At 40.2% G+C, this 19,977-nt stretch overlaps 1 protein-coding gene and 1 pseudogene across 1 annotated transcript in view; one reads left to right on the top strand and one right to left on the bottom strand.

The window, feature by feature from the left end:
- The window catches only part of LOC146476678 (lisH domain-containing protein ARMC9-like), a 115,637-nt gene extending 96,599 nt beyond the window's left edge, over window positions 1-19,038 (top strand). The window contains exons 22-26 of the mRNA XM_085114260.1: window positions 2,399-2,462; window positions 2,881-2,903; window positions 16,925-16,983; window positions 18,522-18,658; window positions 18,735-19,038. Of these exons, the coding sequence (XP_084970386.1) occupies window positions 2,399-2,462; window positions 2,881-2,903; window positions 16,925-16,983; window positions 18,522-18,658; window positions 18,735-18,754 (303 nt within the window). The 3' untranslated portion in view covers window positions 18,755-19,038. The remainder of the gene's footprint in view (window positions 1-2,398; window positions 2,463-2,880; window positions 2,904-16,924; window positions 16,984-18,521; window positions 18,659-18,734) is intronic.
- Window positions 5,131-13,676, bottom strand: LOC146476679 (uncharacterized; annotated as a pseudogene).
- Window positions 19,039-19,977: the final 939 nt, after the last annotated feature.

Here is a 19,977-nt window from a genome sequence, read left to right as displayed (position 1 = left end):
ACATTGTCATCGTGTAGTGTAAGTAAGTAAGTCCATTTTCCGTAAAGGTTCGGAATGCCGAAGGTTCACCCGACAGGTTGACGAGATCTCAGTCGGCTCTATTCGTACGGAAGATCCTTGTATTCAATTCAAAATGGCTGCCGCGTCTCCCTTGCGTGGATTTTCAAGGGGACAGTTTGTGGTTCTTGGAAGGAAACACACAGGTTTTCAGTACTGTAAATCAAAAGAACAACTTCTAAGGAACACTCGGCTGCTTAAAAAGAGGAAACCAGTGAGTTCTTAGCGTAGAAATTCCTGTTCGAGATTGTGTCAAAGCGAACATGTGCGATCCCAAACAAGACCTGCAAATCATCACATAAGCTGCAGACGTTTCCGGAAATTTTTGTGTGCTCCTGGGAATCCACTTTACAAAATACTACAGGTTTGAATGTGAATTTTACCTTGCTTTGCTTTAAATTGATCGATTTGTCATATTCTAAATAGCTTTGGCGAAATTTTCGTAAAACGTAATCAGTTTAATAGTCTAGTGTCTAGTGACTCGCAGATCGCTTGGATCGGTCGCTTACGTAACTTTACTCGAGGCGAAAATTGAACGAATTTGCTTTTCAGGCGTGAACACAGGTCTATCTGAATAAATGTTTCAATTAAAAAAGCTTATTGTCTGTTTATCTGCTTGTCTTGATTGGGAGAGCCAAACCATATCTGGTACTGTCCCTGTGTATAAAAGTGTAAACAAACCGAAATCCTCCAGCGCATACCAAATTCGCCCATATGACAACACAATCAAATTGCGCTGCACAATTTTGGCATTGACTGGAGCTGTTCATTTATCCCTCTGAATTTTATACAACGTTGCTTTTTTACTGCAATATTCTACCAGAATAAAGCAGTAGCCACATGTAGTCATAGACTGCCTTTCATTTACAATGATTTTGTGTTGTTTTGCACTGATAACGAGAAAGAATTAGAACTCTCAAGCAATATATCGGTTATTTGCTTCTAAAAGTTTCTCTTGGATTCTGGACAGTTTATCCGATTTTTCAAACTATTTAAAATAGTGATCGCTGAATCAAACTTTGTTTGGCTGTCGTGGTCGAGCGACTTGTGCAGCCACAGGCAGACCACCCTCTGTTTCTGTGTGCAAATGCTGTTTGGAACTTGAGACTAAATATTCTCGCGACACGATCGGTGAAATTTTAGTGGAGATATTAAAGTCGCCTTTTACCATTATGTGGAAACCTTTCTTTGGCGAGTTTATTGTTACTGGCCGAAGTCCGGTACCAGAGAGAAGGAGAACAAGGCAGGCAAGTCGTCTACAAATTTGCGACCCCACTTACATATAACAGACATCTACCAAAGTAACAGCCCAGCTTTGGAACTTTTTCATAAATGCACGTCACATAAAAGCAGACAAAAAACCTACAGTAAATGTAACAGTCACATATAATTTATTGTTCTTTGAAGAAATTTCCTTTCATTTTCTTACAACAACTTTTTTCAGGGTAACTCAAACACAGGCAATAACTTTTCATTATGGTAGCTGAAACCACATGCACTCCTTCGAGTGCCTATTTTTTATGTAGGCTGCTGATGAAATGTTGTCCATCAACAGCAGTACCTAAGCCCTGACTTCGTTCTTGTTAGAGGGCATTATGGCTAGTGAGCCTGCCAGCAGTTCTAGGCAATTTAGTATGAAGTCTCCTGTAGAACCCATCTGCATGCCTCCCGTTGAGACACCTTGGCAATGAGGCCCTATTCTTGACATGTAGCATTGGTCTCTATGATCAGATCTGTTGATTGTTGGAGCAGGGTTTCCCATTTCGTGTTATTAGGTTGTTTTTGCACTACTGTACTTCGTGGGGGTACTCTAAGTCTGCATTGACTAGAGGTTCGTAACAATATTGTGAAATCTGAGGACAGAGTTTTTTTGCTTGCTGGAGATATTGTTAGTGAAGGAGTGCCGGAAGACTGCCTGCATGTATCTAATCAGCCCTAACCCATACTTTACAAGAAGAAAATGGTGTGTCTGATTTAACCAAGAATATAGCAAAAGATTACTGTTCGCGTTTGAGCTTAACAAAAGCTCACTTTCAAGTTTGTCGCAATATGACATTATGCAGCAAGGCCGGCTGCATACCAGGGTGTGAATAGGAATATCGTAGACCTTAGAATGTGAAGAGTCAACTTATATTCATTGCCCAGTTAACAATTTTAGGTTTTAAACCCATGAGTACAGTTTTCGCTGAAATTAATACGCTGTACAGTTGCAAAGTCAGCTAAACAAATGCGTCGTACGAATAATATAACTTACTCTTTCTGTTGTATCGCCTAAGACGAACAGATGAGTTCTAGCTTGTTAGGTTTTAATGTTGAGAATGGTTTCTATTCTTTTTTTTAGAGCAGGCCTTCGACCTCTTGTAAGTCAAGGCAGGAGTCCAGAGTCAGACCTGATGTAGCAGATGGTAGGTTACTGCTGTTCTTACAGCATTTGTTTTTATGACGAATGTACAGTCTGATCAAATTGAGTCTTCATCTCTATCTACAAAATACGATACTCTCTATATGTCTAAGACTTGGAGATTCCTATAATGATACATCCGTTAATTCTAAAGATAGATCCTTCAGCTATTAAATTACATTAAAATTCAAATGTACATCATTCCGTAGACAGTCCATTAAAAAACCATCTATAGTATTTGTTATTCTTGGGAACCAACATATTATGCACACGCAAGCGCCTGTTTTAATAAATAAACCTACTAATTTGTGGCATTTTTGTCGTCGCCATTATCGTAGTTTTTTCAGGTCCCTCATGACAGCCATGCTCTTAGAGAAATGATTTGTTCTTTTATACGATAAAAGTTTTCTTTTTCTTTACAGAAAGACTTCCAAGTGCTGCGACGGTGAGTTGATTATACTTATTGCATTTCATGGGATCCTTGTGCAATAGCTGCAAAATCCCCGGCCACTTGGACGGTACAACTCTGAATAGGCTGGATACGAAGTGAGCTACATCAACCCCCCTTTTGATGATGCTACACCCTCTCAACAGCAAATTAGTTAAGATCGATTTCTGCATAGATACGTGTCATATGCACTTGTCTTTAGGGGAAAAGCTTCTAACTGGCAGGGTATTCTGCACTTAAACCATTCGAATTCTAGCTTCTGTTTCCTGGAACATTTCTGATAACGTTTGTGTTGGTTTAGGTTTAGTGTAATAACCATGCTTGGCTGCCTTATGTAATCTCTTTTTCATTCTTGACTTTAACATCATTGTGACAAATCGATAATCAGGCTTCAAAACCTTCATCACTTCATTGCAGCCTGGTAAAATTTATTGCAATGAAAGATGAATTAAACTCTGGTTTTCAAAGATAATTCTTGTTGGAGGTAGCAATCCTTGAAGATGCTGAGAGTTCTATGAAATTTGACCGACTAGAATGCAATTGAAATGCATCGAACCTGGCTGTGAAGTGTTCTAATGAACACATGGATATAACACGTGCAACAGCAAGTGCACAAAACATCAACTCTTTTATAGTGGTCACAAGGAAAGTGCAAGGGTTGGTTGCATGGCCACATCTCCTTAATGTTGGAAGACGTACGTGAACCAATTGATGTTACAGCAATAGTCATCAGGCTTTATTCAGAAGTTCTAAAGAAGCTGGTAGGTTTGGGCTTGGAAGCCTACAACCCTGTCATAGAACTGGACACGGGAAGTGAGTAATTATTGTACCGGTCAAGAGAATCGTCGTCATCCCGCAGAGAGCATCTACTGAGATAGCAAACAACTCCCCAATTGCTAAATTATTCTGCAAAGTAGATTGGAACGAAAACGATCACCCAAAGAACTATGAAAACCAAGAAACTGATTTCTTTGAAAAAGGTTACTCAAGTAATGCGCCCATTGCCTCCCATAAACTGTACTTGACTAACATTTACATTTAAAAGTAATAAGCTGTTTCTGAGGATTCCCGGCTGCTTTAGGTTATAATTGTTTTTTATAGCGAGGGACAATCAAATACATCAAAACTCCCATCACACTTGTAGGTAGCCTTATTTGCGTGCAGATTACGGATGCAATATCTCACCAATATTAATTTTCAGTAGACGTGAAAACTGCAAAGGACCGCGAACGATAATGCTGTCAGTTGACGTAGGATCTACAAGAGACCTAATCAGCCAAAAATAAACTGTAACACAAACTGCAAGGCTGATACTACGTGAAAGAGTTGACTTTGCGAGACAACAACCCGACAGAAACCAACAAAACAGGGCTGCAACCGTGGACAGCTGTTTCGTTCTTATTGGAACTCGTCAGCACGGTGTAGCAGTTCTATATGAAACCAGCGACAGAGCCAGCTCAAATAAAATGCAACAAAACCCATGTCCTATCAAGTTTCGTACTTTGAACCTGCCCGCTCCCCGAATCACGCGCTGCCACATCACGTGCCTCAGGGAGAAAGCAGACAAAGCATCGAATTCCTGTCTCGCAAAGTCAACTGAATGTAGATGGACAAAAGCATCTTAACATTGAAACGCATGGACAAAACCATAGGATAGGACATGGGTTTTGTTGCATTTTATTTGAGCTGGCTCTGTCGCTGGTTTCATATAGAACTGCTACACCGTGCTGACGAGTTCCAATAAGAACGAAACAGCTGTCCACGGTTGCAGCCCTGTTTTGTCGGTTTCTGTCGGGTTGTTGTCTCGCAAAGTCAACTCTTTCACGTAGTATCAGCCTTGCAGTTTGTGTTACAGTTTATTTTTGGCTGATTAGGTCTCTTGTAGATCCTACGTCAACTGACAGCATTATCGTTCGCGGTCCTTTGCAGTTTTCACGTCTACTGAAAATTAATATTGGTGAGATATTGCGTCCGTAATCTGCACGCAAATAAGGCTACTTACAAGTGTGATGGGAGTTTTGATGTATTTGATTGTCCCTCGCTATAAAAAACAATTATAACCTAAAGTAGCCGGGAATCCTTAGAAACAGCTTATTACTTTTAAATGGACAAAACCATGGTTTTGTCCATGCGTTTCAATGTTAAGATGGTTTTGTCCATCTACATTCAGTTGACTTTGCGAGACAGGAATTCGATGCTTTGTCTGCTTTCTCCCTGAGGCACGTGATGTGGTAGCGCGTGATTCGGGGAGCGGGCAGGTTCAAAGTACGAAACTTGATAGGACATGGGTTTTGTTGCATTTTATTTGAGCTGGCTCTGTCGCTGGTTTCATATAGAACTGCTACACCGTGCTGACGAGTTCCAATAAGAACGAAACAGCTGTCCACGGTTGCAGCCCTGTTTTGTTGGTTTCTGTCGGGTTGTTGTCTCGCAAAGTCAACTCTTTCACGTAGTATCAGCCTTACAGTTTGTGTTGATATTAATTTTCAACTGGTGAATATAGCAACAGGACCACGCCCACTAAGCCCTCATTTTATAGGCATCATGCCAACAGCAATAACTCTATAACGAAAAATTCTGTGGCCCTGAAATTTTAAGGATACTTAAAGCATAGATAGATCTGTGCAATGAACCTAAAATATTTTATATAACATGATTTTAACCATGGCAAATAATGAGCAACTTTCACAAAAACAAATAAGGGGCCCTTTCTAAAAAAAATATGCCTGCCATGGAATGGTCAATTTACCTTTGTACTTTGTGTTAGGTTTATTGCACAGAAGCACCATTCAAGATTTTCTATAGAAAATTTCATGAATTTATCTTAAATAGTTCTTGAAATAGACATGTTGAGCTAGTCGGAATTCTATCAAAATGCAGTTCGACGGAAAAATGCATCTAAAAGTTGAACTTGGGTTTCAAAACCCTCTGTTCAGTCTCTGAGCAAAGTTAGTGTCTTAAAATGCTCCAGCAGCATAAGTGACACCCTCTGCTTGTTGGTTTTTGTCTTCTTTCTTCTTTCTTTGTCCCCTGAGGACCTTTCTCCTCTTTTTCCTTTCATCACTCTCTTTGTACTCAGTACCACGAATACAATCCAGGTCAAGACGCCTGCACCCCTCTTCTGTGTATTTTCCTGGGGAAATTTTGAGTGCTTTAAGAAGCAGCAGAACAGTCCTAGCCCCAATATTGAAGTGGCTTACAGCATCAAACAAGCCAAATTCCAGCAAGTCAGCTCCAACAAAAACTTCCTTGGGTATGCGCTCCCACACCATTCCATTTGCAGCTTCATTCTGATTTTGAGTTTTTCCATGAAGGGATTTTTCCAAGAAAGAATCTTCACTCAATCTTTGATATACAGGTTTGACTTTTGCAATAACAGCATCAGGCAAGCCAGGACCGTGTTTGAAACTGTTTCTGTCTCTGTTATAACCGTACCCGCTCAAGGGTCCAGCTGGGCAGTTGGTGTGAAGATCACGCCGTTCACTTGAGGCACAATGAAAGAAACTTGCATGTATTGCCTTTTTCATTCCATTCCGACATTAGAACAAATAGCAATGCCATAATAGTTCTGTAGTTTATCAATCATGGCATCGGTAAGTTTTCCTTTTCCACCGAGACTAGGAGATTCTTTCTTCAGTTTCCTGAGTGCTGTGCCCACTCGTTTTTGTACATGTCCTATACATTCCTTCTTGACAACTTGAATGCCATCTGCAGAATAAACATCCTTGACTTGGTTGTAGTTTTTGCTGTCACCATCTGAATACAGGTCAGTATACCGAAGCTTATGAGTTGCAACAGACCGTCTAAAAATACGATCTGCACCCTCTGATTCCATGGCTGGGGCAGAGCCCTTATAATTAGCTTTGCAGTTATTGTGTTCTGCCCTCCGTCTACGGTACTTCTCACTGTCTTTATGTGAATGGGAGTGAAGTTGACATTGTTTACAAACTTTAGTGAGTGGTTCCACATCCAAGACTTTACCAGTATCAATTGACATGGTTATCACGCAACCATTCCAATTTCTTCGCTCCACTGTGCCCTCTTCCTATCGATCTCATGGAATACACTAAACGCCTATTCACCTCAAAACTTAAAGTCTGCTTTTTAGACGTCCAAAACTCATGTTTCCAGCCACAGTTCTCACAAAAGACTCGAAGACTCGAAGCACATCCCTTCCTTTCTAAGTGGTTTTCCAAAAGCACTATGCTGAATTCTCCACAATCAGCACACCTCATGGCTGAAAATGCCGTGCCGAGTAGCTCCATGTCGACAAACCTGAAGCCCGTTATCGTTGCCTCCTCTTCGTAAGGTTCTTCAACTTTGCAAGGTTTTGATTCCATGGCATCGAACTTTGCCAAAAGCTTTTTTGAGGACGCAGACTTCTTACTATGTTGACCGAGGGTATTCGAACCACGTGCTTCTTCGTTCGCTTCTTTCATCGCACTCTTGGAATTTTCTCTCGAGGGTTTCGTGAACTGATTTCCCGAAAACTCCCTTTTAGGACGCCTTGTTGTACGATGCTTAGGAGGCATGGTTGTTAACGTAAAAAAAAAAGAACGAGAAACAGGAGAAAAAACTAAAACACCGCGCTACTAGTATTGTTGCGATTTTCGAAATGACAATTTATCGTGTTTCGCAGGCTCATCAACCACTACAGGGCAATCGGTATCATGTATGGCCTAACAGAAAGGGCGAAAACAGCCATAACGGGATTGTTTCTTCACTGTAAACAAGATAAAAACAAATCCGTTGCCCCTAGCAACCAAAGACCCGGTCTCAAAAACGAGTAAATCCTGGACAAAAAATAAAATTTTCATGAAAGATTAAACTGTGGCGTTAATACCAAGTGAAATGTGGACCTTTCTAGCCAGAAAAAAATGTAGGTAAAATTTTGAACTTTTTGCCATTTTTAAGGTATCATACCACCTTTGAATGGAGATTGAAATGTTTTCTTGGTTGAATTTTGCAAGGCAAAAACGTTGAGTTGCGTATTAGTTGATTACGAGCCCCTGAAATGAAGAAGGAAAATGACGTCATGTAAAAAGCTGATAAGAAACAATAATACCGAAAATGCAGTTAAAAAAATGAACTTCATCTAGCATCCTGTCAGCTGTAAAACAGTAAAAAGCACACATAAACGCAAGGATGTTACCTTGACTTAGTAGGGACTTTAAGCACAAGAATGTCGACAGGCGCGTTTGCGATGAAAATTACAGAAGTTACAGAATTCTGGTTCAAATCATCACTTAAACTATTTGTAAAAAGCAAATCAACATCGGAAAACGTTGTAAAATAATGCCTTCGAGAAAGAAAAAAAGGTCGTGTCCGTTTTCGACATCCACATCAAGACGGAAGAAATCGAAAAAGTCTTTTAGTAAAGATCGCGCTGAGACGTTAGCTGAAAGTGACAAGGGTTCTTACTGCAACCAGGAGGAATTTCTGAATGAGCAGTCCGAATTAATTGGGCAGTCGGTTTCCACACCCGGAAGCCAATCAAAAATTTGGATCGAAGAACCCGAATAAGAAGGCGATAATTCTGAAACTTGGCAGATCTGGCAAAAAACTGCAAGAGCAACTCGACAAAGCGGTGACTTGTCTATTTTGCAAGGGAAGTATCCAACTTTTGGAAAATGTAGAAAATAAGAACGAAAGCTGCTCGTCGACCAAACTTATCTTGTGTTTTCTACAACGGAGAAAAACAGGACATTCGAGGTCAATCGCGCATCAGTTCTTGGCTTTCGAGCTGTCGGTGGCGGACACGCAGCAGCTTCAAAGTTGTTTAGTTTTCTCGGTCTATGAAAAAGATACATGTAGTGTCATAAATTGGGCTGAATAGAAGTCGCATTACTGTTCAATGGAACAAGCAAATGTATTATAAATAAAGGTACAGTGCGACAGTTGACAATGTGTTGCAGAGCATTACTGTAAAGAATACGCCTAGCGCAGTGGACGATAATCGTTGTCTGAAAAATACGAAGTCATAAAATCAAATCTATTCTTAACCAGCTAGTCTCATTTCGGCCAGCATGTTTTCTTTTGTGTTGACCGAGTGATGTTCTGCTTCCTCTTCATTTTCTGCAAAGGCCTTTTGTTTCGCTTTAAATGACTTTCTTCTTTCTTTCGGCATGTTTCAATTTAAATCAGAATGTCCAGGCAATATAGTCTAACACCTTTTGTTAGAGTAAGATGATCCCTCTCTGGTATCCATCAACATTTACGTTTAGGTATTATAATCCCATTACGGGTAACAAGCCGAAAAAAATACATTTTGCTCTTTTCTTCGAAATGAAAACTTCGACAAGTTAAGTGTACGTTTTTAACTCCAAGTCGCGGTGCCTGAACCGGTTTGGTGGAAATTTGGCCGGCGTATTGTCAGATAGTAGGGAGCTTAAGCAACGACGACGGCAACGGCAACGAAAAAAAATATATCTTTATTTCATTTGTGCAACTTCGCGATTATTTCAACTCGCTCAACTTTTACAGAAATGGCGAACTATCCAGGAACCAAATTGGTAGGAGTGGCTTACAAGTTAAGAAGGAAAATGAAAAATTCACCGTCTTGCGTTCTCGTTCTCCACAAACCTTAAATGTGACCATTTCACGTTGTTGTTTTACAGAGGACGGCAAAGAAATGTACCAAAATGTAAAACGCACGTGCAGAGCGATTGTTTTTGCTCATTAAACCTATTGTTGTGCGGCGTTGTCGTTGCCGTAGCCGTCGTCGTTGCTTAAGCTCCCTAGTGCTCCAATACGGTGTCTGCGAATTGTGATTTCCTTTTTCATTTTCGAATAATCTACATTTTTCCACTTGAGGTACTGATTATTTGTCTCCTCTGTTTTCATCTGTTTATTAAAAAATAACAAACGCAATTTTCAAAACTCTGAGACACCCCTTTTTTTGGTATAACGTGTTAAGAATCAAATGCGATCGTTATCGCTATTTTTTGCTCATTTTCGACGGGCCTGGAGGTTGATTTACACAGAAACGCTTTTGCGAAAAACTTCCCAAATTTGAAATAACTTTAAGTTTTTCGTTTTTTAAAGGAATAATCCACAATCTGGAATTATTAAGCTTTCAGAAAATGTGCGGTTTGTATGGGTTTTCATTTAAAACACAATCGCTAGAGCGGTCCGCGCACGGACGGTCCTGAAGGGTGGCTGATACCTTAACAGGTCAGGTAATTTCTGTGATACAGCGTGAGTGTTGGTTGAAGACATCAAATCGTGGGACTATCCCAAACTCTTCATTGTGGTGACTGCATTGTGCAGGGTGTTGTAGAATGAATGGAGCTGTGCTATGTCTCCCTCGACGACAACTGGGTGATCAAATACAGTTTTCATAAAAGCTCCAGCAACAAGTTCCTCATTTCCAAATTGTTCTTTAAGTTCTGTTAGGGCTGCTTTGTAGAGGTGGCCTTGGTTGAGCATCCCTCCAATAGCTTTCTTTGCATTTCCGGTCAAGGCCCTCTGAATGTAAGTCATCCTCTGGGTATCAGTGAGGGGTTGGTCATGTACTAAGCATTTAAACAGTGATATGAACTGTGGCCACTCTAGCGGATCCCCTGAGAATCACGGTAATTCTAAGCGTGGTATTGATTTTACGAACGCTGGTGCTGCCTCCACTTTCGTTTCTCCCTTTGTCGTACTCTGCTTGGCTAAGATCTCCTTAATCCAAGAAACATCGAGGCGTTCCCCCGTGTCACAAAAAGCTAGATAAGTCTTTTGGAGACTGCTTGCACAATGTAGACGATTTAATCGGGGGTGGCAATTCTACTTTTTGCAGGTCGTCGTGATTTTTACCCTCGTCAACATTTTCCATAACTTTGGGTTTAATGTCGCGGTAAACAGTTTCAACTTCGGAATCTTCAAAGTCTCGCAAACGGTTTCGATATCTTCTGGATAAATAATACCAGCTTCTGAAATTTCAATATTCTCCAGGCATAGATTTGCTCTTTCAATAGCCTTTTCCGTTAGCTCGAGGTGTTCCTGCAATCCTTCGAGTTCCAAACAAGATTCATTTTCTTTGCTGGGACGCTCAAGTTCTGTCAACGCTCCTTCAATTTTGCCAGCTTGCTCGCGTAGCTTTCTTTTACATCCATATGACTTTAAAAGTCTCTCAGCAACGTTAATATGTCTTGTAAGTGTAGCCTTTCGGCGAGATAACTTGCTTTTAGCCTTTTCTTTTTGGGAATTCCAGTTGTCAGAATGGCTGGGCCCAATGGCGACACGCATTTCCTTTTTATTAACATATTGCAATTGCATGTGGTCGGACTCATGTTCCTTCGATGACATTTTCGATCTTATAAACACTTCATTTCAGCAAAACAAACATTCAATGTTTACGTACCACGAGCCTCACTCTGCTACCAGATGTTCGAGGGAATCCCAACGTAGTTGGACGCACATGCGCTGAAACGGTAAACTTTTAACAGGATTTATTCACTCTTCGTTCACAAAACAAAACGTCAAAGAAAACTGACCGGATACAAATGTCACATGTGATCACATGTACAGTTTTGGCGCGAACAATATCAGACTCATGCCCACAGAATTATCCAGTGGAACAACCAGATTCTACATAGCAACGCGCTGGAAGCCTATGCTGCTGCTATCACTGCCAAAGGTTCGTAATTGAATGACTGTTTCGGCTTTATAGACGGAACTGTGAGGCCAAATCTGCAGACCACGTGAAAATCAAAAAATAGTTTATAATTGGAAATTAAACGAGACTTACCAGTAAGGTGAAGTTTGATTGAGGTTCTACCAGGTCATCACAGCAGCAGAGATTACGTGAGATAGCGCATGCGCATAGCTGGTCAATATTAAAAGCACTGAGTGTCCATATATGGCAAAAAACCCAGTAGGCCCATAACAGAAAATGGGATGAGTAAGAAAACCAGGGAGGGTAACAACTGGGAGGGCATGTAATCTCTGCTGCTGTGATGACCTGGTAGAACCTCATTCAAATTTCACCTTACATGTAAGTCTCGTTTAATTACCAATTCTACCAGGTCATCGCAGCGGAGATTCCATGAGATTTTAAAGCAATATGGACACGAAGATAAAATATACAAACAACACCTAGAAGTCATATCTGGTGTCCTAGATTATTGAACTGTAACTGAAAAAAAAAAAAACAGCCTAGAAGCTACGTCTATACAGCAGCACTGGTACCAAGAACAGCTTGGCCAAAACAAGAAACTTTTTCCTCAATAGGTTTGTTGTAAAACTTACGGAAAGTGCAATCTCCTTTCCAAGACGCTGCCTTAAGAATCACATCTATGGGCACCTGACATTCATTAGCTTTGCTGGTTGAGGCGGCTCTGGTACTATGAGATTTGAACACTTCTACATCAATACCTGACTTGATCATAACATTCTTAATCCAACGTGATATAGTATCCCTAGACACTGCCTGATAAGGCTTAACAAAACTGATAAAGAGTCTGGTTTCCCCACTTCTAAGGGGTGCAGTACACTTATGTGTATTCGGAGAGGATTGAGTAAACACAAACCCTGCAATCTGCTGGAAAGGCAGGAAGGATAAGCTCTGGTTGTTTCCTTCCTGGAGTTGACTGCTTAACAAGGTCCTTAATAATAAATTTAAAATGATCAGCATTCTGCTGCATCAGTTGGAAAGACTGGCATCTCTGACCTGTGACCAATGCTATTAGCATAACTAACTATGGGTAAGCTCTTTAAGGCTTATGCTTCCCAGTGGTGGTAGTGTTTTAAGGTATGTCAGAACACGGGTAGGGTCCCAGACTGATAGGTATCTAAGCATACTAGGTCTATTGTTGAATACAGCCTTCAAAAAACGGTTAACTAATGGGTGGGAACCCACAGTTTTGTTGTCATCTAAGTGGATAACAGATGATAAAGCACAACGAGCAGTATTAAGGCCACTGTAGCCGAGTCCATTATCAAACAGTTCAGTTAAGAAATCTATGACTTCTGATATAGTTGGTTGAATGGGATCAATATCCCGTCCACTGCTGAATATGGACCATCTCTGTAAATATGTTCGGTACTGCTTCTGGGTTCCTTCCCTCCAAGACTGCAGAATGAGCTCTTGAGCCCTCTCTGAAATGCCTTTATTTCGGAGACTTTCCCTGATAAGTGACGTGTCATCAGCAGCAGTTTCGCCCTCAATGGATGTTCCTTTCCGGGATCGAAGGTCAGGTGTACAATGTTGGGACGATTGGGAAGTAGCATTGGGGACTGCCCAGGAGTCTTGTTAATTTGGGAAACCAGGACTGTGTTGGCCAATGAGGGGCCACCATTATTATTTCTGCTTGATCCTCTTCCACCTTTTGCAGGACTTGTGGAATTAAACTGAAGGGAGGGAAAACATAGTTATATTGTGCTCCCCAGTCTAATGTAAAAGCATCTACTCCAACAGCATTAGGATCAGGGATCCAGGACACGTAACGAGTTAACTGATGGTTAAGTCTAGATGCAAATAAATCAAGATCAGGTTTGCCAAACAAGGAAAAAATGTCAGACAGCACTTGTTGATCTAGTTTCCATTCTGTCCGGTCATTAACCCTTTCCCTACCAAGTTTTTTGGCCCATTTTTCGAAAACGGTAAAGAAAAACCCAGCTTGCTAATGTAATATACCATTTAAAAGGTCTTGATGAGTGTAATTCATTTCTGAAATCAAGATAACTGAAGGAAGTCAGGTCTCTGATAGAAATGGTTTTAAACGAAAAAATTCAAAACTACAAAATTTCACTGATCCACTCATGTGATAGGTATACCTCAAAACTGTAGCTTATTTTGTAGCTTTTGATGCATAGAACACTCTGAGATATGTGAGAGTCTGTAAATGCATTAAATGAAATATTCAACAAATCTTAGGGGTGGTAAACCACATCATAGATACCAGAGGGTACCATTTTTTCTTTTGAAATGCAAAGATCTTTCCAAGCCCAATTTGCTGACAAAATTTCAGTGTAATTGAGCAAATACTGACCAAGTTATAAGTTCAGGACCGACTATAGAGGGTCTCGGTAGGGAAAGGGTTAAAGACCCGAGAGGCAGAGTCTGCTTCCATATTCCCAACACCAGGAATATGTGCAGGTGTAATCCAGATGTCTCTGTCCTTACACCAAAGCCATATGTCTCTGGCGATATCATTACAAGGGATAGACTGAGATCCCCCCATGTTCCTCAGATATGATACAGTAGTGGTATTATCAGATAGAACTTTAATGTGGCAGTGATGTTCTGAAGAGCATAAAGCCTGGAGACCCCAGAGAACAGCGAGAAGTTCGAGAGCGTTAATATGCAACTGAGCTTCTTGAGGGGACCACCTGCCGCCTGTAGAAACCCCATCTGAAAGCTCCCCAGCCTTGGGTAGAGGCATCTGTTTTGAGTTCTCTTGTGACTTTCCCATGACTAATCTTCCTTGGGCATGTTTTGGCATGTTCCATCCACCAGATTATGTCGTTTTTCGCTGTTTCAGACAACATCATATTACTTTCAAAATTCCAGCCGGAATTTTTTAGAGCAGTTGATTTTTCAATCTCAAGTTGTCTGTAAAAAAGTCTGGCATACCCTACTCCAGAGAAAAAAGATACCATAATGCCCACTAAAAAAGCAACCAGGGGCCAGTTGTTCAAAGGCCGGATAACTTTATCCGCTGGATAAGGCACTATTTAGGGTCTAAAATAAACTTCACGTTAAAAGTTATCCAAGGTTTTCGTACACTCCCTAACTTAACTGTGGTTAGAGTGTACATATTGGCTTGTACAAGAGGAAATACTGAAATCTTTGCGCAGATTGAAACTGTCGGATAGTGACTTATCCACAGGATAAAGTTATCCGGCCTTTCAACAACTGGCCCCAGTCTAACAGGGACAAATGTAGATTGCAAGATCTTGTGTGCTGAGTCAAGTAGCTTACCAAAATTGCGATCTGTAATGCTAACAGACATGTCTAGGGAATTTAAAATAAAACCCAGATGTTCAAGGACCTGTGTAGGCTGGACAACCGATTTATCCAAATAAGGACAGAAATCCAAGTCCCCTAAAAGGGTTAAGGTATCCTGGACATTGGATGAACATGCCTCACTAGTGTCTCCTTCTAAAAAGGAGTCGTCTAAATACCCGCTAGAAACATGCCCTTTGAGTCGCAGATTGGCGAATACAGGTTTGAGTAATTTGGTGAACCCTCTACGGGCACAGGCGAGACCTTGCGCAAGGCAAGTGAACTGATAAAGCTTCCTTTTCCATAAAAACGTAAGATATTTTTGATGTGACCTGTCAACAGGTACAGAAAAATAGGCATCTGACAGATCAGTAGATGCCATAAAACAGCCAGGTTTCATCAGGCGAACACAGCTTTCAATATTATCCATCTTAAAATGATGGTAAACGATAAAACGATTGAATTCTTTCAAATTCAAAATCATTCTGAAACTCCCATTTTCTTTTCTCTGGCAAAACTGGGGATATGAATTCAGTAGATTCGTGTGGGACTCAACAATGATGCCCCGTGACAGAAAAGTTTGAATCTGCTGATCAAAGTCGTTGCTGCATCAGTATTCAGAATGGTGGGCCTGACTCTACCTATTTGAACAGGTTGTATGTCGTAAAACTCAAGTTTGTAGCCCTGTACAATAGACAGAATGGTTCTGTCAGAGGTACTATCTTGCCACTTAGCAAGAAAGTTCTTAATTCTTCCACCAGTAATAGTAATGGGTACAGAGCTTACCTTAGGTTGAATTATGACTGTTTCACAGTCTGTTTTGTTGTTTTTGGAGGGTTCCTTCCTGTACGAGGGACGATTGTTCCTCTGATAGCCTCTGGCATGGTGGCTGTACTGGTTGAAGGGGCGCTGGCTGCGCCCTCTTGGCCCAAAAAAGACTTGGATGGACCTTTATACTTATGAGAACTAGCCTTGGTAGATTTCGTGAGCTGTTTGGCTGCTTTGTTACTCTTGATAACTGTTTTCAGCCGTTCGGCTAGATCGTCACCAAACAGTTCGCTTTCAGTTGGGTGCTTGTTATTGCACAAGGCCCTGTAGCTGTCATCTAAATCTGTTTTGAACAAGTCACGGCGGCAAATATTCAAGCTGTGGTTAGCCGCCGCTACAAGAAGAAGGGAATTCGATAGAGCTTCCCATAAGGTCTCTTTGGTTGGCAACTTAAAAAGTCAGCAAAATACTAACATTTCGGCATTCACCCTTTGACAATTTATTAACCAAAAACAACTAAAATTCAAGGAATTGTTTACAAATTTTATAAATTCGGGTTCAAAATAAATTTTCATGCATTGTTATAGGCAATAGAAAATTTTTCAGTGGCTGGGCTGACAAAAAGTTACAACTAGAGAACTGTAGCAAGCAATAATTAACACACATTTTGAATGAGGTTTAATTAAGAACTTAAGTTTGTGTGTGAATTAGGACTACAAAAGTAAAAATAAAAGAGTGACCATTTACTCACATGATTGCTGTTCTGGACAATAGGCTGAGTGGAACTAGTCGAACGTCACAACATCACGCAGAGACGCCTTTTTTGTGTTTGTGTTGGCATCGCTTTTGACTCCGAGTCTCATGCCAGGCGTCGCTTGCTGTAGCTTGCCACCATATGGCTCAGCATCAGCCACCTATCCCAGAATGCTGATTCATACATTGATCCATGCACATAAAACGCTGTACACAAAGGCTTCCATAGACTGGTTAAGGCGCACCAAACTGACTTGAGTGAGTCCTTGCGCAACATCATGGATATTTCTCTTTTAGAGTTTAAATCATCGTTCAGAGGTCATCAACAAAAGTGTGAAATCAGTAGTTTTCTCTTAGATGGAAAACAAATTTCTTTCAGTGTGCAACAGGGATCAGTTAATCTTAGTTCCATTGCTTTTCATTTCCATAAATGATCTTCCACTTTCTGTTAATAGTTCGAAAGCTTGCATGTTTGCCAATGATGCAAGTTTAATTGTGATTTTGTAACGTTAGTAGCTGCAGCGATTTAACAATTGATACTATTCGTTTGTTTCTTCATGCAAAGGAACAAAAGACTAGTGAAGATGGTGGAAATACGGCTCCTCTCAAACCATCAGTATTACCGTAAGATTCCTTTCATTTACTGGTTGTTACTTGTCCCTGACACAAGACCAAACTTTCTCGGAGTTTCCATGCTTTCGCAAGATGCTTTATTCACCTGTAAGAACAGCCTGTACGGTATGACTGAGTGTGAAATAGCATGACATGAAGGTACAATATACCCCTTTTTAGGGTGCACATTACATTTAACATTTGGTCGCCGAAGGCGAAGTAAATATTTATGAATTTTCTCCAATATTTACTAAGCCTGAGGCGAATAATTGTTTTAGTATAATTTCTCAGGTGATTATCAGAGAAAAACAAGAACCGTCTGAAAAATGTCGATTTTGCATGTTTGTTTGTTTGTTTCAAATTGTCACGCGTCAATGAACAGAGACGCGCAGTCTGCCGATCACATGCTCAATTGAAATCACATGCGCAATCGATACACTGCACACGGCCTCAAGCAGAATGTCAGTATTCTTTAACTGCCACTTCATTGAGACGAAGCACTGACTTCTGTGAATGAATGTTGGGTTTCTCAGACCCGTTTACCAAAATAGATGGAGATGAACCAGGCTGTTTGGTGTAAAACTCGAGCCGGCATCACAAGTGTTAGCGATGGCATTTTATTGCACAATTTCTTGTTGACATGATGGCTTCGCCGGTTAACGGACGTTTATAAATTGCCCTCGGAGATAAGCTGTTTCAGGTGGGAATTAAGTCCTTTATTGGCTTCACTAAACAAGTACACGGTTGTCGCAGATCAAAATTTTTTGTTGTGAGGCGGTGACTTTAGATGGTGGTCGAGAGCCGCTCGAACCGACAACAAACTAGTTTTCAGATTATAAAAACTGTTTTCTGTTTTGTCGTTTTGTCACTGAAACGTAAAACTTAGAGAGACATTTATTCATCTTGTTTACTCCCATGCTTTCACATTCTGTCTTAAATTCGTTTTGTTTGTGAAATCATTCTGTTAAATAAAGAAAATCTTGCTCGAATTTAACTTAATTTGTTGTCTTCATTTTAAGTCATCGACATCGACAACATGCAATTTACAAGGGTTTTCTTTATTACAATTAGCAAAATTTTCATATCTTGCCTTCGAAAAGTATCACCTTGGACTAAGCTGCATCTTTAGTGCCTTTCGGAATTGCATTTTATGTCATCCTATTTACTTCTTCCTCAGAAACATCAACAAATCGCTAAGCGGCCATTTTGAAAGTTAGTGCTCCCGCTATAATCACCTCGCGAGGCAATCCTCGACCGATCAGATCAACAGAATCTCTATAATCACCTGAGTAATTATACTTATTGATAATAATCCGGAACTATATATTTTGTTCATCCGTTCATGCATAAACAGAGTTGTGCTCTGTTTGGTGACGTGTGGTTTTTCTCTTTTTGTACTTTTATAATAAATTTAATAAATATAAATTATAACGTGTTCTTTCTATAAAATATTCAACTGTGCCTTACTATAAAGTGTAAATACGGGTATAGCTTTTGCATGTACCTTTGTTGGTCTCTTGTACTAATTATGTATATTTATTACATTGCAGACCCGAGTTTGAAAAAGCGTTTATTTCAAGGCCCAGGATCCCTCGTACTCCTGATTCCAGACCAAGGAGCAGTACCCCACCTCCACTTGGGAGATCAGTATCTCCCTCCAGACCTACATCAAAGGACGAGAAACCTGGTAACTGAGGCATATGCCTAAGCCTTGTTTGCTATTCTTGGAATGTTTCCCATAATTACTGTTGTTTTAACTTCAGGATCGTCACGGAAAACCTAGCAAACAGAAGACAGCATCAAGATAATAGCCCCTTGAGCAGCAGTAACGCACGGAACACAACTCAGTGACTATGCATCACAAAACAACTGTGTCAGCTTTCCTACAATATAAAGACTAGTGATCGCCCTACTATTATGCATTATTCCTGAAGAACGAGAGGAGCAGCTTATTGCTCACATCTTCATTGAGGCCCCATTTACCTTGAGATGATTGTTCTTTCATGATTTACCGCCATTGTAGTTGTATATCACAGATCTGAAATAAATATAAAAAATTTTTTATCATCGCTGGGTTATGTGAGTAGAGACTCAAGGCTTAGGGTATATTTTGCACTGATCTTGCCAGGTTTCCTTCCCACCTCTCTTCCCATTGTCAAAAAACACTTGTTGGCTTGTAACTGTTGGTGTACCTCAAGGTCCTTCAGAACAGTATTGTTATCTATCTCTCTGATGCACAGCGATCCCTCGCATCAATTATGAAAAAAAAATATAGCAACAAAAACTGATTCCCTTTCACAATTTCTTTTTGAAAAGGTGGGTTCTGTTGGTATAGATGACATTTCCCTTTTATAGTTTAAATCATCCGTCAGTGGTCAAAGTGTGAAATCAGTAGGTTTCTCTTAGATGCAAAACATTTGTTTCAGTGTGCAACAGGGATCAGTCAATCTTAGGGCCTTTCCTTTTTATTTGCATAAATGATCCTCCACTTTTTCTTAATAGTTCAAAAGCTCGCATGTTTGCCAATGATGCAAATTTAACGGTAACAGTATCTTGCTTTGTTGATTTACAAATAAGTTTAATTGTGAATTGCAAAAAAATGGGCAGTTGTTCTCTGGCAATGAGTTAAGCTTAAATGTAGTTAAGACTGAGTTTTCATTAGTTTGTTCTAGATACAAAGCTGCACAACTAACGTTTCTTCAAAACACAAACGGTGATGATCAGATACAGAAGGTTCAGAGCACTTATCTTTAAGTATATATACCTTGACGAGAATCTGTCCTGGACGATCCACATTGACCACCTAGCTAAGAAAATGTCTTCTGGTCTTGCTGGCTAAAAACAGGTCCCTATTTCTTGCTTCTAAATTATGAATTATCCTCTATCCAACAAATGTATTTTTTACGGTTGGTTATTAAACCTTTTCTATTTCAAATACCTTTTTGTAAATTTTTTGTTATATACTTGAGAGTGTAATGACCTGGAGGGAAGCTCTGGACATTTGAA

This window comes from Pavona decussata, unplaced genomic scaffold, assembly GCF_977016875.1.
Source record: "Pavona decussata unplaced genomic scaffold, jaPavDecu1.1 SCAFFOLD_75, whole genome shotgun sequence".
NCBI classification, from domain to species: domain Eukaryota; kingdom Metazoa; phylum Cnidaria; class Anthozoa; order Scleractinia; family Agariciidae; genus Pavona; species Pavona decussata.
This window is presented reverse-complemented; position numbering and strand designations above follow the sequence as displayed.